General features: G+C 36.0%; 3 protein-coding genes across 3 annotated transcripts; 2 read left to right on the top strand and 1 right to left on the bottom strand.

The window, feature by feature from the left end:
- Nucleotides 1-244: 244 nt before the first annotated feature.
- LOC128865282 (protein cup) lies at nucleotides 245-26,937 on the bottom strand. The gene is made up of 7 exons (XM_054105451.1): nucleotides 26,699-26,937; nucleotides 26,122-26,639; nucleotides 18,246-19,283; nucleotides 13,778-14,350; nucleotides 12,068-12,977; nucleotides 8,760-9,854; nucleotides 245-797 (listed from the first exon to the last, which is right to left on the bottom strand). Exons 2-7 carry the CDS (start codon nucleotides 26,608-26,610, stop codon nucleotides 784-786), a joined length of 4,119 nt encoding a protein of 1,372 aa, XP_053961426.1. The 5' UTR covers nucleotides 26,611-26,639; nucleotides 26,699-26,937; the 3' UTR covers nucleotides 245-783.
- On the top strand, nucleotides 5,202-6,577 carry LOC128865283 (serine protease inhibitor 27A). The gene has a single exon (XM_054105452.1). The coding sequence runs from the start codon at nucleotides 5,379-5,381 to the stop codon at nucleotides 6,459-6,461; it is 1,083 nt and encodes a 360-aa protein (XP_053961427.1). The 5' UTR covers nucleotides 5,202-5,378; the 3' UTR covers nucleotides 6,462-6,577.
- On the top strand, nucleotides 11,120-12,042 carry LOC128865284 (ATP-dependent DNA helicase PIF7-like). The gene is made up of 2 exons (XM_054105454.1): nucleotides 11,120-11,743; nucleotides 11,803-12,042. The coding sequence occupies exons 1-2, from the start codon at nucleotides 11,156-11,158 to the stop codon at nucleotides 11,806-11,808; spliced, it is 594 nt and encodes a 197-aa protein (XP_053961429.1). The 5' UTR covers nucleotides 11,120-11,155; the 3' UTR covers nucleotides 11,809-12,042.
- Nucleotides 26,938-27,846: the final 909 nt, after the last annotated feature.

The following is a 27,846-nucleotide window of genomic DNA, read 5'->3' as shown; positions in this document are numbered from 1 at the left end:
ATCAATTTTTGTCAAGCATGGACTTTGTTATAAATGTTTGCAATTTTTATTAATCAAGTAATTCAATGATACATTATTTCCGTTTTTCTTAGTTTCATTCATTTTTTTTTTTTATTTCATTTCGACAAGTAAAAATATTAAAATATTGCTGAATTCATTTAGTGTTTCAAAAATTCAATAAATGGAAGAAACTAAAAATTTTTTTAACAATAAAAAGAACAAAATCAATTTCATTTCTTGTCACTGATACAGTGTTTTTTAACTTTCAGCGTTTTAATTTTTTTTTTTGTTTTTTGATGATAAATTACAATATTCTCTATGCATATTTGTTTTTTACGGCTACACCTCCGCAAAATTACGGTTAATAAAGATAAGTTTAAATTGAACATGGCCATAAATCTTTGTATATTTCCAAGTGCCACAAACGCAAATAAATTACAGTTTCTTTAACATGCATGTGTAAGTGCGTGTGTGTCGTGTGTAACATAATTTGCATTTGAAAACAATGGGAAATTGATTATAAGCCTCACATACAATTATTTAAATTATACTAATGTGGATCTGATGCGGACTATGGGTAAATATATTTTTTATTGTTTCAAATCTGTTTCGTGTGATTGCTCTTGTTGAAAGATGTATTCGGCATAAGCTTCGGCCTCTTCACGACGTCTACGATCCAACCACGGTTTGATAGCAAAACGATATGTGCCCATAATGGCTAATGTCGAAAATATGCCTGCAGCCATAATGCCTACTGGCGAATTTTTCAACGCGCGATATATATTAGTGGACGTCATCTGAAAAAAAAAACAATTTATTTAATTATTCATTTACATCCATGTTTATATACACAGGATAATAATCATTTAGTGTCCATAGTGTGCCCAATGGCCGACACTTCGGCCTAAAAGATATTTTGTAACCTACTACAAGGTGAAGTCCAAAATAAACTAGACTGGCGTCATAAAAACGTTTTTGATGGCGCTATCTTTTTAATGAGTTAGTTGATTGGAAGTTACAGCCCTAGCTGACTCCCAGTGAAAGCTTGGTGACATTCGGTTCAGAGAGAGCGAATAACTTCGTCTAAAGTGTCAATATGTCTGTGTCATCGGTACAAAAATGAGTTTCGAACAAACAGCTAATATCAAATTTTGTTTTAAAAATCGGTAAAACGATTGCCGAAACATTTGAATTGATGAAAACAGTTTATAGCCATGATTGTCTATCTCGTGCCAGAGTTCATGAGTGGTTTACACGTTTCAGAGATGATTGTGAGGGCATAAATGGCAATAAATATACGGGCCGCCTAAAATTAGTAATCACCGAAAACTCTTCAAAACATCGATTTATCGCATTTTGACTGATCATTTGGGTTTACGGTTTACGTTTTATTCCCCACAAGTTAACCGAGGACCAAAAATTGCTCAGAATTCAACTTTCGAAAAACCTCACTAAAGAAGCGAGAAAAGACGAGAACTTCATTTACAACATTGTAACTGGTGATGAAACGTGGTGCTACCTGAAACTAAGCGTCAAAGTGCCGAATGGAAGGCCCCAGACGAGCCACCCTTCAAAAAATCGCGTTTGGAGGATTAAAAAAATCAAGTCCATACTCATTTGTTTTTACGTTTCCAAGTGAATTGTCCACAAGGAGTTCGTGCCAGCGGGCCAAACCGTCAATGCAATTTTCTATCTTGGCGTTTTGAAGCGTTTGTTGCATCGCATTTGTCGAATTCGGATTCATCGATCCGCTCTTGTGACTGATTTTTTGACTAGAAATTGCATTTTAACCATCAATCACTCACCGTATTCACTTGATATGGCTTTTTGTGACTTCTACCTATTCGGAAAAATGCATTTGGTCATGAAAGGAAAATGATTTGCGTCCGTAGAGGTCATCCAAAGGGCTTGTATCGACATTCTGAAGGACACTCCAGTCATTGAGCTGAAACACTCTTTCGAAAAGCTTTTAGATCGCGCAAAATAGTGTGTCGAGGTCAGAGGGGGCTATTTTGAATAAACTCGAAGTTATCAGAACAAAACACCTGTAGTTTCTATTTTAGCTCAGTCTTGTTTATTTTGGACTTCACCTTGTACCTTTTATAAAAGTAGTTAATATCTACTAGTCCTACTGACTTGAATTAGGTTCTATTTAACCTAGATGGTCCCTGCCTTAGACTGGAAATTGGTTGAAAGCTAAATTCTTTAGTGAATTTTATGCCTTGCGGACAAATTTCAAAATATCTGCAACAGGAGCATTATTGATTTCATTCGGAACCATTTAATCTCCGTGAAAAATATGCAGTCTCGCCTTTGCCATGGCAATACAGTTGCACAAGATATGCTATGTGGTTTTATCATCTTCCAGATTATTATTATTATTCTCATTCCCCATGTGAATTTTTGAAAGATGGTAAATTAACTAATGTCAGAAAAACTTATTCCATGGACGTGTAAATAATTAATATTGCAACCGCAAACTTCGAATTAATTGAAGCACAGGCTCTTTACAACCAAAGTGATGATCATCCTCAGTTTTGGAGAATAGCAGAGCGAATAAGGATCCAGCAGCTGGATTATGTCATCCGATTGGATACAAACGCTCCGGTTCTGAAAGCATTCGATGCGTTACCAGCTGGAGGTAGCAGAGGAAGAGGAAGATCTTCTCTGTGTTGGAAAGATCAGGTGAAAAACTTGGCTTCACTTGGCGATCCCAACTGGCACTGGTCCGCACGAAAAATAAACGAATAGCGGCTTTGTTAAACTCGGCTCAGAATCGCTTAAGCAGTTATCGCCCCAATCAAGAAAAAGAAGAATCAGTATGAGGGAGATTTACTGAACTTGCTGAGGACGCTTTGAATTTTCTTCCCCTGACTTAAGCACCATACTTAAGTATCCTTTTCTTAGAGACAAGTTTAGAAGAACCTATTTGCTCTTTGGGTTAATAACTAGCGAAATTCCCTGCTCTGGATTAATTAGAAACATTTGTACTTTCATAATATTAAGATTTGTATTCGATTTAAAAACGAAACAGTGATTTGTTCCAAGCAGTTGTCTAATACTTGAAGCGCATAATTAGTTGATGCAATAATCAGTCATATGTATGTATGTATGTATAAGGGTGACACAAGGCTTACTTTAGCTTTTTTTTATCTATTTAACGGTTTCCGCAACTAAGTTTGTTGGCACTGCTTTAGAAGAAACAGGCAAGGCAGATTCCTTTACACTCTCCTCTTTCTGTTGGTTGTTTTCTGACCGAAATTTCAGTATAAGAGGCTTCCAAATGTAGACACCACCAAGGAAACCCACTGCAGTAACTACCATTAATTGCTGCACTGTAACACCACGTGGACGACGTATACGCATAGCACTATTATTTCTTAAATATTATTTAAAATGTTTTTAGTATTCCATTGGCCACAAACAATTGTTAAATAACCACTTTGACATACTAGAAATGTTTAAAGCCGCCACTAAAATGTCATCTATGAGTAAAATATTGAGGTTATTTTATCTGATTGAACAGCTGTTTTGGATGGAAGACAATTTATACTGGCGTTGCCACAAATTGAGAAGCGAAAGAATACTGAAGAAAATTGAAGGTATTTGTTATATCCGCACACGGGGCTATTATAATTTCTTTATATTTTACAAGGTGAAAATACTTTGTTTATTATTTTTCGTTGCATAAAAGAGCAACAAAAGAGCAGAGGTCGAAATTGTGAAAATACGTAGTTGACAGAGTTTGAAATTCATAATTTTCTAACTAGCGCCATCTATATGTGATTTTCGATTGCATTGGAAATAAAAGAAAATTAATGTTGTTGCGTTAGCCGTTGTAGCCGAATAGGGATCTGTGCTTGACTACCGCTCAGTAATACCTGGTTCGAAACCCATTTTGACGGGTATGAAATAAAAACAAGATGATAGAAAAGGTTTTTCCTTATAAGAAACCATCTGTCGTTCGGAATCTTCATAACGAACAACACTAATTGGAGGAGATCAGCTAAAGAAATGTGTTCCAATGGAAAGCATTTGCAAAGAATACCTAAAACTCTGATATAAAACTAATACCGTGAGTAAATCTGGATCATTGAGTCCGACTATGAATACAAACTGTTTTTTTTTTTCAACTAAAGAAACAAATGCATATTTACCTTCTTAATTTTTTTTAAACTATAAATTCTAATGCCCTACTACTTCTGCACAATAATAAATAATATAAAAAAATTGGCGTGTTATATACGTTCACATATAAGTAGATGATCTACTTTTTCGCGCTTAACTCAAAATCCGTAATTAAAAAGCGCGATTTCTTATACAAAATTTCTCTCCCAAAATCTGAGATTATAAAATAATCCTAGATAATAACGATACTTTTTGACATACAACCCTGTGTTTTCTGCGTTATCGATAACTATTATTACGAATATAAGGAGAAACATCACATTAAAAACTAAATGAAAGGGATGCCGGCAAAGAAAACAGGTCAAACAGGTAAACATAATTATTATTAATATCCCATGTGAATTGCTGCCATAATTTTTTGCAACCTCAGTAAACGTCGCATACGGATTTCCACCAACTGTTTATTAATATCAGCCAATTGCGCAATTAAATTAGCTATTCCTTCCCCTTGTATTTTCTTCATATCGTTAATAATAATTAAAGAAGAAAAATACCGAAATATTCCACCAAAATAATTTCTATGAAGAAAAACCTCTCAAAGCAGTGTTGACAGCTTATTGACAATTTTGCAGGTAATCCATATGTGAACGGGCAGATTAGTTTGGTGGATTTATAGATGATTAATCCATAATGTTGGGCCGAGCTCTTCCTCGTATTTGTGGTGTGCGTTTGGATGTCGTTCCACAAATAGGAGAACCGACAGTTTTAAGCCGACTCCGAACGGCAAATTGTTTTTATGAGAAGCTTTTTCATGGCAGAAATACACTCGGAGGTTTGTCATTGCCTGCCGAGGGGCGACTGCTATAGAACAAAATTTCTATCATTTTACTGTTTCATGAACGGAGATTCGAACCTACGCACTCCCCGCAATGTAGTCACGCACCAACCCATTCGGTTACGGTGGTCGCCTTCAATACAATACTGGGAGTAAAAATTAGTAGATTTTCATAAAAAAAAATGTCATTTTAGCCATGCTGCTCTTACAGCAAGACAGCAATACGGACGCTGAACGCTTCGAGATTAAATACCCCAGATAACCTGAACAATTTTATATAAATTAATTGCGAATTTCATCTCAAAGCGGCCGGTGCGGTACTCGCGGTTGCATTTCTTATGAATAAAGTATGTAATTGATAAGCAACACACACTGATTGAATCGAAATACGTATACAATATTTTTTACTCGAAACATGACAACAAAACGAAATGCATACGGGTGCAAATACTTCGCGGTGGTTTTGTATACATTATTTTTTACTGGATTCGTGTACGGATTGGAAGATGATCCTCCTGTCAATAGCCGTGATAACCTTATTTCGTGGCATCTATTAGACACTACGAAAATACTACTAAACGCCACAAATAATATTGTGGTATCGCCCAAAGATCTAATATCACTACTTAAGGCACCTCCAAAAATAGATTTACGTTTGGGTAACACCAACAGCCAGACGCCAGGACAAGGCATAATTCTTATCGAATCTAGAAAAAAACTAAGAAACCCCGAACATTTAGAATTGTTTTACCATGGCAAAATCCAAGAAATTTCTTTTAACAAAAAAACCAAAGTGCTCAAAGCTATCAATGACTGGGGAAACCGCACTACAGATCAGAAATTCTCCAGAATTTTTACATCAGAATCCAAATTAAACGATTTGAAAGTTCTAATTATTAATATATTTCACTTCAACGAGACTTTACAAGTAAATTTCAAATATAGTGTGAATGGAACATTTTACGTTACACCAAAAAATATAATAAAAGTGCCATCTGTGGAAACTACTGATTATTTCGACTACCTAGATTCGCAAATCTTGGATGCCAAAGTATTACGTCTACCATATAGCAGTAACTTATCAATGTATATACTTTTACCACACACTAAACAAGGTGTTGACGAATTGCTCAATAATCTAGGACATGAGCAGCTGAAGCGTATGCAGTGGATGATGGAGGAGTCACGGGTGAATGTCTTGTTACCAAAATTCAAGTTCTTCTTCAAAACGAACCTTGAAGAAAATATTCGAAAGCCATCCAACCATAGATTTGATGTAGATCTACAGTTCACATTTGGCGAACTAGTTGATAAGGTGAATATTTTCCATATAACTACGATCAATTTTGATGGAAATGGTAAAGGAACGGCAGACTCAAAAATGCGTCAATCTAAATATGAAAAATTTCATGTGGATCGCCCCTTTGTCGTTTATATTGAAGAAGATAGCACAGGTGATATTATATGTATAGCCAAAGTGTTAAATCCTACTATGTAATAATTCAGTTTCACTTATTTAATATATTATAAATATGTGCATGCGTTCGTAATCCGATCTGAAAATGCAATCAGTATGCAAGCTTTAAGAATAAATAAAAACAAAATTCATTTATAGCTGCGTTTCTATTTTTCTCAGCTATTTTGGGCAACAGCTATAGAGTGGTGTATGTAGTGGTTTCTTTTTAAAAATTCAAAACAATTAACAAAAATCTCATTTTTTCCAACGCGCAAATATCGCATTATTTATGAAATACGATTTCATTCATGCGTCTAAAAGTACGTTCACATATGAAGTGATTACCAATAAATCCAGAAAAATAATCTACCGGTTCACATATGGCAAATTAGCTGCAAAATTGACAATCAGCTGTAGACTGTTTGGAAAGGTTTTTCTACATAGAAATTTATTTTATGTAATATTTTAGAGTTTTTGTTTTGTGTAAGTAAAGAAAAGGCAATGAGAAGCAATAGTTCATTTAATTGCACAAAAGGCTGCTAGTAATAGGCAGTTGAAGGAAATCCGTGAACGACGTCTACTGAGGTTAACAAAAAATTATGGCAGCAATACGCATGCCAAATTCGATATTACATTTTATAAGGCAATGACCGGTCAATGCGTCTATAGACATACGCTTTTTTCTGTTATATGAATAGATAATTAATATTATCTAACAAAAATGTTATCAGAATTATGTCTACAAACCACGATTCTTTGCTGGCGTACATTGATGTTCCCCTAATAATAATTATCGATAACACAGAAACCACAGGGGAAAAGAGTATTTTTATAATCTAAGATTATTTTATAATCTCGAATTTCGGGAGAAATTTTGTATGGGTTGTAGGTATTCTCGCCTTTTAATTAAGGATTGGGAGTTAAGCTCGCAAAAGTAGTTAACTCGGCTAGCTTCAAAGCAGCGCATCCAGTTAATCCAGTTTTCCAAGGCCTTGATGATGCTTTCTCGCTCTATTTCTTGAATGCCTCGTTCAATATTCGCCCTAAGGGCCTGAATTGATCATGGATTTATCGCATAAGATCGGTAATTCACGGCATCCCACAAAAACTGTCTAATGGCGTCAAATCGCAGCCCCAAATTACGAATTGACATCGCCGAGACAGCTGATGACACGCTTTCCGAACTTGGTGCGCAACAGATCGATTATTGCATGGGCTGTGTGGCAAGGTGCGCCATTCTGCTGGAGCCAAAGATCGTCCAAGTGCATGCCTTCAATTTCCGGCCACAACAAGTCCGGTCGAAATGGCGTTTAAAACAGCATTTTTAGAGAAAATTTAAAAAAAATCGCATCAAACTGCCATTTTCTGAGGATCTTTGATCCACGAAAGGAGCTTCGCTCGCTCATCCAAGCTGCGTTAGCCATTTGCGCGAAATGGCATCGAATCCGTATAAAAAATTGTATCAGTACCATTTAAACTCATTCAATTTAATATCAAAGTTCGAGCGATCTTAATGTTTGTTCGTTTGCTGGAAAATTGTTATAATTCAAAACTAACCTGTTTGAAATTAGTATGCAAAATTAATCGCCTTTTTAAATCGGACTAAAAATGGTTAATCTTTTTTCCAAGACCCAGAAATTCTTAACCATATAAAGATTTCCCTGAAACTTGTGATTGTGAATTTTTATTAGCTCCAAAAAATACTTGGAAAATTTAAATCGAAAAAACGTAGGCGCTCGCAATAAATGCAGGTTAGTTGAAAATTATTTAGGCAAAAATAAAATTATGTGAGCTTTTAAGTGAAATTAGTTTTTTTATTCTTCGTCAACTTCAATCCACTATCCTTAATGATCCTAAATTAATTTTACACCATATCTGTCATTTATCTTTGTCAGATAGTTGAGCAAAGGGGCACTTTAAAATTAGAAATATGGTAGTTTATCGGCTCTATCCTTAAAGCTCACATTAAGGAAATATTTATAAACACAATCACATAAAAAATTTCTTATACAATTTTTATTTCTGTATTTCTTTTGTTTTATTTTTTCTTGCGCGCTCCAATTTTCTTCAATGAAATCTTATATTGTTGTGGCAGGTCTACCATAAAAACCCTGCCAAGTACAGAGAAGTTATCGGTCGTTGTATAGCTCAGGCAGTTTCGACAGGATCGATATGGCAGAGCCGAATGGAAAGAGGTGTTGTATGAATGGGTTTACGAGGGGTAAGTATGTGAAGAGGTGGTTAGTTTCATGTGAGATACCATCACATTATAAATAGATGTTTAAGACGTTTTTTATACAATGTAGATACAAATGTGCCGTACAAAAGTGCAAAACTCACCTAATCCAGTTGAGAGTATCGGCGTTTGTTGCTGAATCTGATCTATGCCAAACCCATTTCCTACTCCACCCCAGTTGGTGTTAGTATCATTTTTGGTATTGTAATGACAACGATTGCGAGTTTCTCTGTGATTATTATCGACTGATGACGATTGTTGCTGCTGGAATTCGCTATCTGAGGTATTAGATTTGATATGAGAGGGTGGCACCGATGAGTTTCCACTATTTGTAAATTTGCTTGAAAATGATCGTCGTCGCGGAGCTGCCTGTATAGTATTGACGTTGCTATAATTCATATTCCGATAGACGCCAGCGCCACTATGACTTGATTGCGATTTTGAAGGATGCACACCATTTGTGAGGCCAGTTTTAGACGATACTGCTTCCACAGAGTCCACCATACCATTGGAATCGTTAAATAGATTCTGCAATGCTTGCAGTCGTCTACTGCTACTACCGACTATGGTTCGATTAACTTGACTACCGTGATTGGCGGTAGATGTTGTTGCTGTTGGCATGCCGGCGCCACTTAAGCGACTTTGAGTTGCTAGCTGATGCTGTTGCTGTTGCTGCTGATGCTGTTGCTGTTGCTTATTTGCTGTAACTGCAACAGCAGCAGCAGCAGCCGTAGCTACTGCATTCAATTGCAATATCTTTTGCATGCCCAATATGTTCGATTGTTGCTCTTCGAATTTTCGCTTCGCCAATGCATTTTGCATTATCGATTTGGTGTGATTCTGTAATTCTTCTGTTGTCATGGGTTGTAATGAAAATGGATAACGTTGAATATTACTTTGTTGTTGATGTTGATGCTGTTGTTGTGCGGCCAATGTTTGTTGCATTATTGCATAATTTTGTAGATTTTGTAACTGATTTAGAACCAAACTATTAGAGAATGCTTCAAACGGGTGCTGTTGTGAAGATTGCTGGCTTGAATAAGACTGATGCTGAGCATGGGTATGAGAAAATTGCGTTTGCAACGGGTGTGTCTGCTGTGTAGAGGTAAAAGTTAGTACTGCAGTTATGGCCTCGCGATCGCGCTGAGGCAAACGTGGGTTGGATAGTTGAACTAGTAGACCGTGTTTCGATATCTCGCCTAAAATTAGGAACGAAAAAATGTCGAATATGTTTTTTTTTAATTTTATTTAAATATTAATTTTTTTCAATCTTCATTTATAATTAAGACTAGTATGTGGCTAATAACATAAAATAGATGTAATATATATCTTTTTTTTCTGAATTTAAATCTTTTAAAAATTAGGAACTTCTGAATACGTATATGATGTGCTCCAGAAGAAATAGCTGAAAAAAATAACACAAACAAGGAGCAGACTTCCTTTTTTCAATCATGTTAACCTTTAAGAATGGGCAGTTCTTTTTCGGGCATGGGGTCTCACAGACTTCTAAATCTTCAGTTATACATTAACAGAGATGTCTAATAAATTTGAGGAACAAAGACTAGAAAGGCGGTAAAGAAGTATTGAATAAAAAAATGTAATGTTGAAATAATACATTTTTATTGTAAAGAACCAAAAAATATCAAAATTAATACATTAGCGTTTCCAGCCCTCTTCGACAAGAGATTAGTGTGATCTGCGAGATGCCTTGTCAACAGCTAAAAGTTAACATAATCCAAATCGGCTCTTAACGAATTTGAAAGAATCAGCTGATTGGCTGACGTAACCAAGGTCATGGCTGCAGTTTGTTTGCGAAAAAACTGAGATTGTGCTGGTAATATACAAAAAAAAAAATCAACCAATGACTCTTCGTTGGCATCTGAGCAACGACTTATTGGACGAGAGTGTGAATACATGTGAAATGACCGTGCACATCACGCACATGAACGTGGTCACAATTTTTATTTTCACAATAGCTAAATAGCAAACCTGGTAATCTATCATCCCTGCGAGTACCCGGTGTCGTGGCGGCCGAAGTTTACGCACTCCATTTCGTTTTCATCATAGCTAAAGGCCAAACCTGGTAATCTACAATCTTTGACAAATCTCCAAACTATTGAAACAAGTTTCTGGTTAAATACTCGAAATATTTTACTAATTGGTAACAGCTTCGCCCGGAACACAATTCAAAAGTTGAAAGTCTCTTTATATATAAAAATGAGTGTTTGTCTGTGTGTCATCGATGAACTCAAAAACTGCTGGACCGATTATTATAAAAGTTGGTATATATATGTATTTTTCCACGGAGAAGGTTTGTAGAATATGCTCCCTGATGCCACTCGCCACCAGGTGGCGCTGCAGAGTACCAACTTCTGCTCTGTTCAACCGATTGTCATAAAAATTAGTATGACCATGTATTTTTACACAGAGGAAACGAATATGACATGTTCATAGATGTCTGCAGTTGATTCCAGAACAACGCATTGCGTTTGACAGAATTATGCGTGCAATCACAGAACAAAGCGGTGGACTGTTTTCCGTAGATGCGCCCGGTGGTACAGGCAAGACTTTTCTTCTTTCACTAATTTTGGCAACCATACGATCACAAAATAATATTGCACTGGCTATTGCATTATCTAGAATTGCGGCAACTCTTTTGGATGGCGGACGAACAGCGCATTCAGCATTGAAACTGCCGTTGAATTTGCAAAACACTGAGGCACCAACATACAACATCAGCAAAAATTTTGGAATGGGAAAAGTACTCCCAACGTGTCAAATTATCATATGGGACGAATGTACAATGTCTCACAAGAAAGCATTGGAAGCGCTTGATCGTACACTGCGAGATTTGAGAGGAAACAGACGGATCTTCGGTGGCGCACTCATTTTATTGTCTGGTGATTTTCAACAAATAATAATGGGCAGTACTTGTCGAAAATCACCACGTTCAACACCCGCTGATGAACTTAATGCGTGTCTTAAATCATCAGTTCTATGGCGTCGCTTACAGAAATTGACTTTGAAAACGAACATGGGTGTACAACTACAACGGGATGCATCGGATGGAAATTTTGCAAAAGACGAGGTTTGCCAGACATGCCGCCTGCTTTTTCTTTAAAGTTATTTTTCTTAAATTTATTTTAGGTGTAACAATGCGCGCCGGGTACAGCTAGTTTTTTATAAAACAAAAAATATAATAAAAATAAACAGTCAAAACACACAGGTGTTTCCATATAAGAACAAACGAATAAACGGTTCAAATAAACATATATATACAATATATATATAGATTCGTAGATAGAGCTAGATTGATATATGTACATATATATATATATATGGCACAGGTGTACGTATATGTATGATACGATAACCTAAAGTTTCCTGTCCACTTTAGTTTTTAACTACCCACCTTTAGCTAATCCCAATAGTAGATATTGCGCTTCCGGACGACTCAAAATTGCTTTCATATGTAAATTCGCAAGCAACAGTTGTTGTTGTTGTTGTTGATATTGCTGCTGTTTAAGTATAAAGTTAGAGATGTTTTCATTACAAAATTGATTTTGTGACTGTTGTTGGGTTATCGCTGAATTTTGACCATCGCCTTTGCCAGTTATCTTTGAAGTATGTGTTGTTGATTGCTTATTTTGAACAGGTTTGTTATTGTTATTATTACTATTGTTGTTGTTGTTGTTGCTCTGCAATTGTCCCAATAATTGCTTGAAACTATCTGAATTTTGTAACAAATTATTATTTGAGTCTTGTATTTTATCTTGGCTGTGTTTATAGCTAAAATGTTTGTATTTATTAATATTGTTATTATTTTTATCTTCATTATTATTATTATTTTTAATGCGATCAGTCAAGGAATTGCGGCGCCATTTAGCTTCCAATTCGTCTACCAAAGGCATATCGCCTAAAGTGGGATTAACATTTGAATTTAATGCAGGTTTTTGTTGTTGTTGTTCACTTGGTTTTTGTGCATTTAGAGCCTGCTGGAAGAACTCATTTAACGATGTTGATGAACCATTTTTATCAACACGCTCATGACCTTTTTTGCCACCCGCCGCGAAAAATGGTATAAATCTAGAGTGGCCGCTAGGACTATGATGCCCATTACTGTCACTACCACCACCGTGCTGGTGTTGTTGTTGATGGGTATGTTTTGTCGAGGATCCTGAAAATTGATCATACTGAAAGGATATCGATTTCCTTTCTTCTTGCGTAGCAATACTATCTTGCAGATATTTGGTATTTTCTTTATCAGAATTCGTCGGCTTTTCATTTCCGCTTCGTGCTGTTGTATTAGTTTTTGAAACCAGCTAAAAAAGATAAAAATTAAAAGATTAGTAATATTTAACTATCCCATTGTCAGATTTCACTTTCGAATTTTTTTATTGAAATTCGTCTACAGTATGAGCATTTTTTTTAGTACTACTATTTGTTGCAACTGTATATGCAAATATGATCAAATTTTTAATTTTCAATCAACTGGTTAATTTTTTTAGTTCTACCCATCGGCCACAAATCAGAAATAGGGAATGTAAAGGGCTTTCCAATAACAGGTGTTACAGGTGCATAGATTGCGCTATCGAGAGATGATTAACGATTTTTATGGCCGGAATTGGATGGTATTTATATGGGCAATGTTTATTTTAAACAAGACGGCGCTACGTGCCACACAAGCAACGAAACCATTGATCTTTTACGGGAAACGTTTCCGGACCGTGTTATCGCTCGAAGAGGTAATCACAATTGGCCACCGAGATCTTGTGATTTAACACCTTGTGACTTTTTTTTTTTGGGGCCACGTGAAAGAGAAGGTCTACGCCAACATCCCAGGGTCGATTCAAGACCTCAAAGATGGAATTCGTGAGGCTATCGAGGACATAGGGAGGCCACTTTGCAATTCGGTTATGGAAAATTTCATGAAAAGCATATTGCCCTGCAAGCGTGGTCGTGGTGGTCATTTGCCTGATGTTATTTTCCACTATTAACGGCATACCTTCCTCTTTATAATGAAATAAACATCCGATCTTTTGTATTAAAAAATAGCATTTTTCTTTGAATATCAAAATAACATCTCTTATTAAAAACCCCTTTATGTATGTATATAACTTACCATATTTGCATTTTCGTTGCGATTCTCCTTAGTGTCATCATTATCGTTTGATATCTCATTATCATTATCCTTAATATCGCTTTTCTTGCCGTGCTGATCTTCATCATCATCGAAGCCACACAACTCAATTGTATCTAAACGTGACGTAGGCCCACAGCTAAACCATTCCGGCTCTTCGTTGTGATTATTATATTTATGCCGTTCGTTATCTTCTTTAAAACGATCCTTTGGATTCGAAACTACTAAAAAACCTGAAGTGACACGCTTCACATAATTGGCATTGGAAGCGGGTGGTAATGGTGTCTCTGAACGATCAGAATTCTTTGCAAATGCAGCCAGTGTATTTAACACCGGTCTAAACGATGTCTTCTCATTACGCATATTATCAACCTTACTTGTCTCAAAGAGTTTGAGAAGTCTTAGCTTACTTGATATATCATTATGTACTTGTTTATTTGAGCTTTCTTTCTCGTAGGTGGATTGAGAATTTTCCGACGCAACTGTATTTGCCCATTTAACTCTGGGTAATCTGCCGCTGCCAATACGACGCTGGTTTGTAATAACTGCAGAGTCCTAAATACCGTAATAAAAAAAAAGCAAAATTCAATGAGTAATTTCTATATAGAAAAACCTAAATGCATTCTAATAGAAATAAAGAAAATATTATATATAGTCATATGCAAAAACAAGGCAATACCAATTTATTTATGAAAACAAAAACTTACAATTTTCGCCTAGTAAAAATGTAAGTCTTTTAGGTTAGCGTAGGTTGAAGCGGTTGTCCTGTGGGATACACTCAGGCATAGCCCAATGTGAAGTTTTTTAAGTTTTTTTTTTCTTCACGGCAGACCTTAAAAAGTTTAACTATAGCTGCGGGCATGCCCTTAAGATGCCATAGCGTCCGGCAGATAAGCATAAAATTATTCAAAGAATGCGCTTAAAAAAATAAATAAATAATTGGTGTTTGGCCGAGCTCCTCCTGCTATTTGTGGTGTGCGTCTTGTTGTTGTTCCACAAATGGATTACCTGCCGAGGGGCGACCGCTATTAGAAAAATCTTTTTCTTAATTTTGGTGTTTCACCGAGATTCGAACCGACGTTCTCTCTGTGAATTCCGAATGGCAGTCACGCACCAACCCATTCGGCTACGGCGGCCGCATAAAAGAGATGTGTGCAAAATGTCAGGGAGATCGGTCATTATCTTTCCGAGCTATCGTGTACGACAATTCGAGCCGAGCTCCTCCGGCCAAACACCCAAAAAGGGTGTACGCGCCAATTATATATATATATACTTTCTATGTGAACTTTCAAGTTTTCGAAATTTTTTTCGAAGCAAAAATAGTAGGAAAATTCGATTTTTTTAAGCATAATATTCCGCGAATTGAGTGTACATGCGCCATTTTAAATGATTAAAATAGAAAACAAATTTTTAATGTATTAATAAACTGTATGCCAATTTTGAAAAAAATATATTGACTTCTTCATTTTAAATAATTATAATGAAAATCAGGGAAAATATGGCCGTTTACAGTAACTGTCCCCTTAAGTATATCATCTTGAATTCAACATTTTCATTAGGAGTTATTAAAATAAAAAAAAAATTGTTTGTTATAAGCCACTGCTATTTTTTCGAGCACAGGTGTATGTATGTACATACAGTGCTTACTCATCGAATTATGACCGATTATTACAACTTCTACCATCAAAAGCTAATAAAGTGAAAATAAAAGACCATCAGTTTATTAGATTGGGCATCTTCCACCAAATTCTTACAAAAAAGGTCTAATATATTGTAATATATCTGATATTTTATCTGACCACAGACAGATTCCAGAACTTTACTGAAGCATACTGGCAACGCAATTAGCATTGTTGTTCTCAATTGCAGGTCATTGCTCCAAATATCTACGTTTCTACGTTCATTCAACGAAATATATTAGACCAGGGCCTTCCGATGTAATGCAGCTTCAAATTATCAGCAAATATTTAATATAAGGAACAACACAATCATCTGAATACCGTTCACCTTGCCTTCTACGAATGAAAGTGTTTGCTATGGTTACCGCTTCGCAACAAGATTCATCACTAAAGATTATTATTATAAACGGCTATTTGTGCACTGCGACCTAAAAAGATATATTGTGCAGCCAAGTAGCCTACTCAAACAGTTTTAGGCCATTAATAAATCCTAAAACTGCTGTAGGCTTAATTTCTACCAGCAGGTATGGATCTATAAGTCTGCGCCATGCCACTGCTAGGCAGTCGCGTAGAACATGTTTTGCTGTTATTTTCCGCGCAGAAAGGTTCAGGACCTATGAAGTGAGTTTTTGCAGCAAACTAAAAATCCTTAGTTTAAAGAATTATTGCTACAAACTCAAAAATCAGCATCGGTCCTAATTTGATCAGTAAGCACTGTCTGTATGAGTATACAGGGTCCGGCACTTCAGAACGCTCGCGCTGGTGCCGGTGCATCAGCTGTGTGTTACTTGGCTAAATGACAGACAGTATTGTTTACAAGCGCGCAGAGCATTTTGCCGGGAGTAAACCCGAAAAAAGAAAATCAGAAATGGATTTCAAACGTAAGGGTGATTGCATTATATTTGGCTGGAAAATCAGAACCAGCGATTGTTCGTGCTCGAGCACCTTAAAGTATATAAAGTTTTTTTTTTATGGCACCATTACTCGTTACAATGATACTGGAAACATCGCGAAACGTCATGGAGGTGGTCATCAAAAGACTGCAACGTCATGTGAAATTGTTCAAAAAGAGAAGAAGCAATTTGTGCGAAATCCCCGACGAAGTGCCAATCAAATGGCGAAAGAACTTAAAATATCTGGCCGTAGCATCCGCTGCATACTGAAAAATGATCTCAAAGTCAAGCCTTACAAGATACAAAAGGAGCATGATCTCACACGAAAAAAGCAACAAGTCAGACTTGAGAGAGCGAAGGATTGCCAAAAACGGTCAATTTCCGAACGTTGTGTTTTCTGACAAGAAATTTTTTCAAATTGAGCAATTCATAAACTCTCAAAACGATAGGGTTTATTTTACCGACCGTTCATACGAAATTTTGAGTCATCGATTGAACGCCAAGACTCAGCACCCGCCATAGGTAATGGTTTGGGCTGCTGTAACCGCAGATGGGCGCTTTCCAATCGGTTTCATCGAGCCTGGCGTCAAGGTAAATGCGAAATATTATAGGGAAAGTATTCTGGAGGTTGCTTTAAGGGGTTATACGCAGTTATGACTTTCAAAAAAATCGATTTTTTTTTTATTGCATTTTTGTAATGTACATATATTCAAAAGTATACGCACGAAATTTGAAGTAGATCTAAGCAATACTTTCGGAGTTCTACCTAAATATGTAGAGATGCCTCGGCACGTTTTAAGGTAGGTATTGAAACTTTAAACGTGTTTTTTTCAAAACGGCATTTTTCAAGTCGGTGTACACGATATCTCGAAAACGGCTTGTTTGATCGGTCAACCGTTTTAACTCAATCTTTAAAGATACATTTTCTAGTAATTAATCGTTCCTTTTGTAAATCTGATACTTATTTTCCATTTTATAATCAATTTACGGCCAAATTTTAACGTAAAAATCGAAATCATTTCTTTTAAAAGCTGCCATTTTGTGAAAATTCACTATTTTGATTAGCCGAACGATTAATTACTAGATAATCTAATATATTAACAAAACTTGTTTGGTTTTTTGATTTCAGATAATCCAATCCTGAGTTACGATGTACACCGTAAATCGTCTTTTTTTAAAGGAGGTTCCAGAAATCGCCTGCAGCGCGCTCTATAATCAACATTTTCATAAATAAAAAATTTTGTTACGTTCTTGAAGGATGCTTTTATAACCGCCAAAAATTTTCAAATTAAAATATTCTGAAGTTTCTTCAGGATAAATCCTTGACAACCCGTCTTTTATTTGCTTCATAACTGCGTATAACCCCTTAAAGCCGTGGGCAGACAAACATGTCGGTGGCAGACCTCAGACCTGGACATTTCAACAGAACTCGGCACCGAGTCCGATGGATTATTCACTTTGGGCCATTTCGGAGAATAAGGCTCGAACTAAAAGATTCACCAGTCTCGAGACGCTGACAAAGCCATTGTCCGCGAGTGGGCCAAAATACCTGCAAGTCACATTCGGGCAATTTGCGATTCGTCTCAGGACCGTCTCAAGGCCATAGACAAGACAAAAGGTGGCCACATCGAGCTAAAGTAAATTGATTCTTAATTTTTGTATTATTTTCACACATTTTTTACTGTGAATTGAATAAAAATAATTTTCCAAACTAAATTTATGGCATTTTTAATTGTTTACACTGCGAATACCGGACCCTGTAGTGTTAAATATAAATAAATCTTAGCAAAAATGCGTTTATTTCTATTTATCTCAGGAGTTAGGAAGATATAAACGAAATCGCACTTATACATCTATGAAAAGATAAAAATAGCTTACCTTAAGTTCAGGCTGTGGTGGCTGACTCTTTATAATCGACTCATCTACTATGTTTTTATTTTTTAAAAAAGCAGGCATCATGTCGTTCGACCGCGACCATTGGTATTTACGACAACCGCCATTTTCCTCTTGATTATTTGTTGGCTTCCAAATATTAAGCCGACGCAGGCGTGCCTCTAACTCGATTACATCGCAATCCACAATATTAGGTACACTATTATGTTTTGTTGGTAAATGTTGTTTTTGTGGAGAGATTAAAATATTTTGTAAACTGTTCCGAATATGTAACAAAGCTGCACGACTATAGTGAGTAAAAAGTGGTGATCTCTCCAACGATTTTGATTTACAAACATTCGTACCGTCATTACGAAGGCTAATAACGGGTACTGATTTTGAAATTGAAATCATATTGGATTTATGTTGCGTTTGCGTAAGTTTTTGTCGCTGCTCGAATGCTACTGGAGCTTTCTCGTCGTCAGACTCACTCAAAAGACTAGTATGTTCGCTAATATGTTCCAAATCACAACTAGCTGTCGAACAAGATAAGATCTGTTGAGTGTAAGGTGTGGATGAACGCGCGGGTAGCATCTGCAATGGAAGTACTTCGTCCTCGGGCTGATGATGGCATTTGTGTGTGTCCATTTTAAAACATTTCCTTGGCTTGCCACCTGAGCAAATATCATTATACGTAGTCACATTCACGGCCGTGTTCTGAATTGAATGTGACGGCGGTGGCAAGGGTATTGCATTGGGATACACGGATGAATTCGTTTTAATGCATCTCTCAACTAATCGCTGAACTCTTGCAGAACGTGCATCTGCAACGCTGAGCTCCCTTTTGAACATTACAAATGCTGGCTTATATTCAACTAAATCAAGTCTTGGCGGTGGTGCAATTGATGAAGAAGTCGTTGACTCTGTTTGTACCATTGGAAATTTAAGCGACTCTTCGTTGTTTTGTGAAGGTGCTGTTTCCGCTAATGCATTCAATTTGTTTGTGTGAGGCTCCGCCTCCTTGCCTTTTTCTAGTGGTTGAGTCTGATGGCGAAAAAGTGATTTGTACAAATACATATTACGTTAATGCTTTTTGTTACACTGTAGGTAAAATTAAACCTAAGTCAATATTTCTATGTAGAATAAGAATTTTTTATAAAATTTATAATTGCCAAAAAACAAAATGTTCTAAAAAAATTTCGTGACACTGCGTACAGAAAAGCAGTAGAAACAATTTAATTTTAGAGAACAAAAATAATTTTCTTTCAATGTTGCTTAGGAGTTGTAATAGAGTACAGTCAAGCCTGTTTTGTGCGGACTTTTTTGTATGCGGTTTTTGTTTTTTTTTTTTTTTGGATAGCTTTTTGTGCGATTTCTTATTTTTTTTTTTCCTTTTTTTTGTGCGATACTTCAATTGTGCGGTATATGAATATAGAAACCTCAGTTAAATTTAAATGTGCCTAATAACTTTAACGTACATTCCTTCGACAATACAGGTAGGATAAATTTTATAGTGAACTTGATTAATTTTTAAATGAAATTGATTAATTTTATAGTCATCTTCATCATTAGCCCTGCTTTCACTATTTTGAATTTGCGACAATGAATACTGGTATAAAGTTTTCCCTCTAGGAGAGCCAGATCACCCACTTTTTTTGTTCCGTTTCCATCCACTAGGGCTTGCCATTCTATGAGGTAGTCTCTGGTTGAGGTTAACAGTTTTACCGATAGGATTCAAGTTGGGAGATTGACAGTAAAAGGTGATATACATCATGCCTCAAGATCACAATTCAAGTTGCCCATTACTGCCCTTTACGAGATTAAAGATATAGTAGTTACTATTATCCTGATTTTTTCTGGAATATGTTTGTTGTTGTTTATGGATGTTATAATTAAAATGAGAAACAATTTTTTTTTAATTTTTTCATCGTTTAAAATAGGAAACCAAACTTTTTTTGTTTTAGGTTTCCAATTAAAAAAAAAATAATGTGTTACAGGAAATGTACGGTATGTCTGATAGAAGCGTGACCTTGAGCTTATAATATTTATTATATGCAATATATTCAATAAACTGTATAATACCACCATTAACTACAATAGCTTCACATCAGGGACGATAGATTTACAAGGTTCGCTGCTGTTGTTGTTGTAGCAGTAATAGAAGACCCCGTCAGTGTAGGGTAAATCACCGGTCGTCTTCGTCTGGCTCATCTAAAGGTAGACCCAGGAAACATGCTGTGTCGACAGGTTGAGTCCAGAGGGAGAAGGGTGTTAGATGAGTAGGTTGTAAAGGGCATGTGAAAAGGTGGTTAGTGTCGTGCGGGGTGCCTTCACATGCCGGGCTACAAGGTTTGCTCTTTAACTGTGGTGAAAAAGAAAATTGTGTGGGGAAACTCGGCAGCCGAATTCTGCACAATCATTTCACACATATTCACACACGTTCAATCAGTCGTTATTCAGACGGCAACGAAGTGTCATTAGATGATTTTTTTTCGTATATCACCAACACAATTTTAGTTGTTTCGTAAACACATCCCAAGTGACGTCAGTCCATCGCTTTTTCTTCTTCTTAATTGGCGCGATAACCGCTACGCGAGTTTGGCCACCTGATCCCATTAGCTGATTCCGTAAAATTCGCTCAGAGCCGAATAAAGGTCTGTTAAAGAGCACACCTCTAAAAATTTGTTGGCTTCACATCTTTTAGTGATACTTTGAATTAATTTCTGCCCAAGTTGCGGATGTAATCGACTCCAAATCAGCCAAATTTGCTCGACACAGTTGATTTATTCAAAATTTTAAAGTTACTTCATTATAAAGTCATATTTGAAGAATATTGTGTGAAATTTTCATTGATTTTTATGAAGAAATGAGTTGGTGGCAGCGAATCTTCGCGGACGTCTCATAAAAAAGTTTTATTGCGGTGTCCCTCAGAACTCATTACTGGATATACTAAAATCAAAAAACCAAATTGATTTCATCAGCTAATAAAGTTTCGCAGGTAACAACGTCGAATTTTTTTTTTTTTTTTTTAAAGCGCTTTGAAGTCAAAACACCGATTTTTCATAAAAAAAACTTGAAAACTTTTAAAATATGACAAAATTTAAAAAAAAAAAACTCGACGTCATTACCTCGTGAATAAAGTAAAGAAACAAAAAAACCAAATTTGAAAAGAATCGGTGCAGTAGATATGAATCTACAGTGGACACCGACCGTAAAAAAGGCAAGTGTGAGAAAAACGCGTTTAAAGATTTGTGAAGATTTTTACAGCGTGAAATCCGGTTGGAGAGGTAGATACTTAATCCTTTGTGTCTTTGTCAATTTTACTCTAATGCACTTCAAACTTTCACACAATAATCTTAAGATGTTATAGAATAATTTAAAAAAAAAAAAAAAAAAAAATGAAAAAAAAAAAAATACCATACTACCCCCTTAATAACAGGCGACTGTGAAGACCAATCCAACATCGTTTCCACGACAGTCGGTTCTACGTTACTGCATTTAAGGGGGGAAGGAAGCTGGTCTAGAGCGCAAAAAATGGGCATATTTTATGAATTTATTTTGACTCAACAAAGGAATCAATCGAAAATCTGTGAAATAGGTTTAATAATATAGCTTTCATGGTACAAATACAAAATTTTTCGTCTGAATTAATTTCAAAATGGCCGCTGTCCAGCAGTTCTCCTAAGGCGCCTTTTTTTCTAGTGGGTCCATTGCCGAAGACGTAAACTCCTTAATTTTTGTCCTGGATCAAAAAATAAAATTTTTTTTAGTTTCTATATAACAACAGAAAGAGACGTACGTAGGATTTTTTCGATATTTTGTTTTTTCGCGAAATGGTGCACGTTTGAACAAAAAGTTACAATTTTCACTATAAAGAACGACATAAAATTGTTGATTAAAAAAAAAACTATGTAATATAAATAAAAAATCCTACGTACGTCTCCGGAGAAAGGTATTTCGAATGTATTGTCAAAATTTCGTAAGAATCGGTAAAGATTTGTTCGAGTTATGTCTTCGGCCAGTTTAAAAAAAGTGATTTCGAGAAAAACGCATTTAAACACATTTTTGCTGGCATCCCTCATTTGGTATATTATTTCTAAGACCCTAAAGCACCTTTTAAGACAAAAAAAAATTTTTCGATTTTTTCAAAATTCTAGACCAGCTTCCCCCCTTAAATGAGAGGTAAACATAATTAAACAGCCAAATCGATTTTCGGAGAAGCAGCCCCAAACATGAACGTTAAATGAATGCTTAACAATTTGTTGAAGTTGTCGATTATCAGCAGTACACCCGAACCGACGTATGCAAATATTCGCCTAAAAGGAACATTCATCCGTGAATATTACGTTGGCCCAATTCTCTTCTAAATTTGCTTTAGCCCAGCCCATACAAGTCTATTCTCAATGTGAGTTGGAGTTTCGGGTCATCTGTACGTATTTTATATTCTATATTTTACTTAAACTTTTTTCAGATTCACGCAACGATAGTTCTGTTTTACCACAAGCAAATCTATGATCTGATCTTGCTTTGGTCAACCTTTCTAACTTCGTTATAATGTTGCATCCATTTGTTTATCAACGTCTTCGACTTCTTCATTTATTTATTTTGCTCCAGGCGCACGTGACATTTTTGGACCTTTAGGGTGCGGAACACTGCTTTGAATCGTACAACGTACGCTACCTTAATTTCTCACAAAACTAACTAAATAGCACAACGCGTATTACGAAAATGATACGGTTATTTAGCAGCATTTCAACTCTTTTAGTTTTTAATTTTGCCGGTCACGCTTCTATTAGACTGGCTGTACTTATTTTACGATAAATTTGCCCCAGTCGCACTTGCTGTGTACCAGGGCGTGGATACTATTCTAATGTACTGAAACAAATAAACCAACAAAAATACTTAATTAGCAATAATAAAAAATTATCAAAGCAAATTTTTTTAACTTCGGTTATTTAAAAACTGTCGAACTAAAAGTAAACCAAACTAATTGCAAAGTAATTATTGTTGCAATAAGATATACATAAAAAATAAAAACAATGTTCAAAGTGTGTATGTTCAGAGGGTGGCCAAATTATTATACTCAAACAAAATTTTCCGTGCTTTTATTCGGTTTCTTAGCGTCCAATGTTTTCTTAATATTTCGAACGCTGGACTGCGAAACATTTAGTAACTCAGCTATTTGACGCTGGGTATATTCACAAGTTCCAACATTGTGGAAATTTTTGCTTTTTTAGTTGGTGTGAGGTCAGCATACTTCCCCATCTCTACAAGGCAAAATTTTCAATTGATTTCGATAAAAACCCAATTAATAAATAAAAAACCAAGAAATCATCAAAAAATATGAGTATATAACACAATAATAACCCCAAAATAAAAAAACATTAGCACTTACCTTGTAGATTTATTTTTTCTTAAAAACCACACCCGCAAAAAGAAGCTTGCACTTTGAAATTTGAACAGACACTGTCACTAACGTCTTTCAAATATGAAACAATAGAAAAAACAAAAACATAAGTAATTCCAGATCACGTACAGTGTTGTAAGATGTGTACGTAATGATTCAAAACTGAAAATATTATAACTACTACCCTATAACATATGTATGATATGTTATGCCTCATGCCTCTTTTCACACTATTTAAAAAAAATGATTTGAGTATAATAATTTGGCCACCCTCTGTAATTTTAATTATCTGAGCCTCCCCTAACTTTACAACACTTCTAAGATTACTAGTCATGAAATTGTACAAAACACGCAGTAATTCACCTGCTACTTCTTCGTACCATACTTTTTCTATCGATTCTCGTAATTCAACATAGTTTTGAGTTTCTTTTCCCGCATTTGGTCCAAACCCAAAAAATCTTGATTGGGTTGAAGTCAACCATATTTCCAGGACAATCTAATGAATTAATACAAATTTATAGTAGTTTCTTCCAAAAACACACGCAGATAAATCGAGAGCTTAACCAAAACCGCCCCTATGAGAGGATTAGCCTAGTAGTGTTACCAGTTACCCATTCCACGTTACCAGACGATGTTGAAAAGTCAGCCCTCCTTCCCGGGGACTGAAAAGGTGGTCCGCAGAGCACCTGTGTGGTGGTCAACACGCGTCAGTAATATTTCGAAATCATAATTCAAAACAGAGGAAAAAAAACTTTCCCCCTCTCATTACACGACGATCCTATGTACCACCTGGACGAAGGTCAAATGATGAATATTCGATAGTTCGATCTGAATTATGCAGCGTCCATTCGGTCACCCGGCACTAGTGGCACGAAGTCGAGGAAACTCCAAACCTGCCAAATAATGCCATCCCCCACGGACCCCCACGGGATGCCTCCTGATATCTCCCTCAAATCTTCACAGCGAGGAACCAGGCCTTCAGACACTTGCCTAGAGATGAGGCACCTCCCAGGCAAGTCATCGGAATCCAATTTTAGCCTGCTACAATTTCTGGGGTTTGCTTTTCCTTTGGCAATACTAACTTAGACGTTTTCTCTTTTTGAGATGTGCACGTGCATCAGGTCCTCTTGGTGCATTTGACTTTGCCGTTTTCAATCAGACGTAAATCATTCTCAATTTATTTATATGAAGTTTATAAGTTATTTAAGCAGTGGTGCCACTTAGAGTCCCGTAGCATCTGTTCTCCTCTTCTAAACTCTTCTTCCATGATGAGCGAACCCACTGCCGGAGGAAAGAGCTTAGTTTCTATTAGTGTAGATTCCGCATCCCACTAGTCAATACATCATGTTCCATCTGCCGTGTTCCGTCTTTTAAATGTAATCACATGACTCTAGAGTATGATAATCCCTCGATGACTAATGAGGATTTTAACACAAACGGCGAAACATCTCAAAATGGTCATGCACTCCTCACAGTAGTTTATCTGTAGATTTAGCTCTATGTATATACTTCCGCAGGAAAGACTTTAAGAAAGTTACTTATAGTTGCTGTAGCTGTAGCAGCATAACATTTCCCATATATCTACAAGGGATGCTGCTGAAATGTGTCCTTGGTCGGATATAAGTACAAGTCATTCCAATAACATAGATCCGACTGTCGTGGAAACGTTACTGTTGTTGTTGTTGTCATTACTCGTCAGCACTGATGATTGTTCTCCGGCGTATTCGAGCTGACTGTGTTTAACTTTCAATTAAATTTAGAAATATTTTAAATTACTTAAAGCAGGAAGCGCAGAACAAAGCTCTCAGAGCCCCTGATTTCCTACCCCATCTCTAAAACTGAATCTGAAATAAATAACTATAACAAATAACCCCTATAAAAAATCTTAGTTATTAGTCACGAAATATGGCCCAGGTATGTACATATGTATGTATACGAGTATAAATTTAATCAAGAAAACCAAATTAATAGAAATTATAACAATTAATTGAATTATTTTACAGTTTGCTGGCACTGGTGAATGCAAATCGTTAAGTGTTGTCAGTAAAATAAAATTCAGTTCATGTTTATTCAGAAATCAATTGAAACTTACACAAATTCTGGATTTTGTTATTGAACGCGAGACAACATCTCACTATCATTGCTCTGCACACCGGTAGCACAGAAAATTAAAAAAAATTTAGAAATTTAGGTAGACCCGACAAGATATATAGTACGAGTTATGTAAGAAATTGAATTCCATCACGGTTTGGGAAATCGACGTATATTTCAAAATTATTTTTATTTTTTAATCGCGATACTTCTATCTATTCAATAAAAAAATAGGGTAAAATAGACTAAAGTCATTTTAAAATAAATATTGTACAAACTCCAATGCAAGGGGTGTTTTTATAAATCCCATTATTATACACAATAACAACTATATTCTTGTTGGAAGCATGATTCGCCTTTCATGGCGTAAAACGTATAACTTACCTTTGAAGGAATGAAATGGTCGCCTTCAGAGTTTCCAGTCGACTTTTCTGATGCTGATGAATCAATACTAGTCAAATTTTCAGAAGCCTTCGCCCCTACCCTTACATCTTCACATCCCTCTGACGCAGATTTTCCAACTACTTTTGCGCAATCTTCGTCCCACATTTTTATTGTAACTTCAGCATTTTGCATAATTTTAAATTCCTGTAAGGAATTTGATTTTACATCTTCAGTATTTTTCTTTGGAGAGTTTTCCTGTACAGGTGTGGGTGGCGGTGGTGGAGGAATCTCGAATTCCTTTCTGACTGGTGTAAGTATAGTATTTTCGGGACACTTGTTCACTTCTAACGGTTCTTTGGCCACTTCAATTATGGGTGGTTCTATAAAAGCCATTGGAACGCTCTTGCACTTATCATCACCAGATTCGTCGTTTTCTGGTTTGGACACGAGGTTCGTTACTCGAGCACCCATTTTTGATGACTCAGTCATGACGATATTTACGATGTTCTTGCTAGATACTTTTGGAAACAGTTAAATCGTCTTGCCTTTGAATTAGCGTTATCTTCTGCATACTTACCTTAACCACAAATATTATAAAACGAAGAACACTACTAGCAATATTCAAAATGAAGGTAAACTAATCACAGGATATTCCAAACAAATATATTCATAAAAATAACTTTAAAACTAAAAGAAAAACCGTAGAACTGTGTAGAGATGTATAAATTGAAAATTATTTCAACAACAAATTGCAAACGATGTTATAAGAAATACTAATCCACAAAAAATAATACATAAAATCCACTCCTCATCAAAAGGAAAATGTCAAGACGAATATAATAATTTACCGTTTTTTCTTTTTTTGTTTTTGGCAGAAAATTGCTGCAAATTTGTTTGGAAAACTTTTGGAAAATAGCTGTTAAACTCCAACGTACTGAATGTTGGGTGTTGCCCATTAACCAAAATTTTTTGCCCTCTAATAGTTTGTAGATTGGCGAGAATAGGCCTCTTCTATTCGCCATTTCTTAACTTAACGAAAAACTGCAAAAGACCTTTTCTATTCGTCATTTCCCCGCTCACTATCTCTACGCTCACGCTCGATTAACTTAAGGAAAATTTGCATACGAAAGCAACAAGAAAGGTATCGAGCAAAATTCGTCGCTAGCGAGTATGGCTATAGGTCTCTTCTATTCGCCATTTAACGCTCGCTATCTCTATGCTCCACTAACTTGACGAAAAAGCAACAACAAAGTTATCGAGTGGGCTTCGGCGCTATTATTCATTTGATTGGTATAACTCTCTGCCTTACAAACACATGTAATTTAAAGCAGTTCTATTCCCACGTTGCCAATATATGTTCATCTATACCAGTTGCTTCATCTATTCGCTTATATTTGAATTATGTTGGTTGAACCAAACTTCAAGAAGGAGTACTCCAGCTTTCCAACGGTACCGCTACTACATGAAATAAGTGCGTACTTTTTTCCATTCGACTGCCGTTTTTCTAGGTGGACCATGAGCATTCATATTTTTCATAATTTCCTCTCGCCGCTTCTCCTCTATATTTTTTCGTTTCGATCCAAGCACTTTAGCATTAGTTTATAGTTTCCTTTATTTCCGAAATGTAAGAAAACTTTGATATTTTGTACTTATAATGATTTAATAGTAATAAATTCGTAGAATACGAAAACGTGGAAAAAATAAAAATGTTGTTATATGCTAAAC

The sequence above is a fragment of the Anastrepha ludens genome, chromosome 5 (genome assembly GCF_028408465.1).
Source record: "Anastrepha ludens isolate Willacy chromosome 5, idAnaLude1.1, whole genome shotgun sequence".
NCBI classification, from domain to species: Eukaryota; Metazoa; Arthropoda; class Insecta; order Diptera; family Tephritidae; genus Anastrepha; species Anastrepha ludens.
The sequence above is the reverse complement of the archived record's forward strand: the minus strand, read 5'-3'. Positions and strand labels throughout refer to the sequence as shown.

Bases quoted from the DNA above. Each gene is read 5' to 3' on its own strand.
- LOC128865282 (XM_054105451.1), bottom strand. From the start codon at position 26,610: ATGACTGAGTCATCAAAAATGGGTGCTCGAGTAACGAACCTCGTGTCC. The intron at 19,284-26,121 runs GTAAGTTATACG...TTTCGCCATCAG, and splicing joins ACCATTTCATTCCTTCAAAG to ACTCAACCACTAGAAAAAGG. The intron at 14,351-18,245 runs GTAAGCTATTTT...TACGGTATTTAG, and splicing joins CACCACAGCCTGAACTTAAG to GACTCTGCAGTTATTACAAA.
- LOC128865284 (XM_054105454.1), top strand. From the start codon at position 11,156: ATGCGTGCAATCACAGAACAAAGCGGTGGACTGTTTTCCGTAGATGCG.
- LOC128865283 (XM_054105452.1), top strand. From the start codon at position 5,379: ATGACAACAAAACGAAATGCATACGGGTGCAAATACTTCGCGGTGGTT.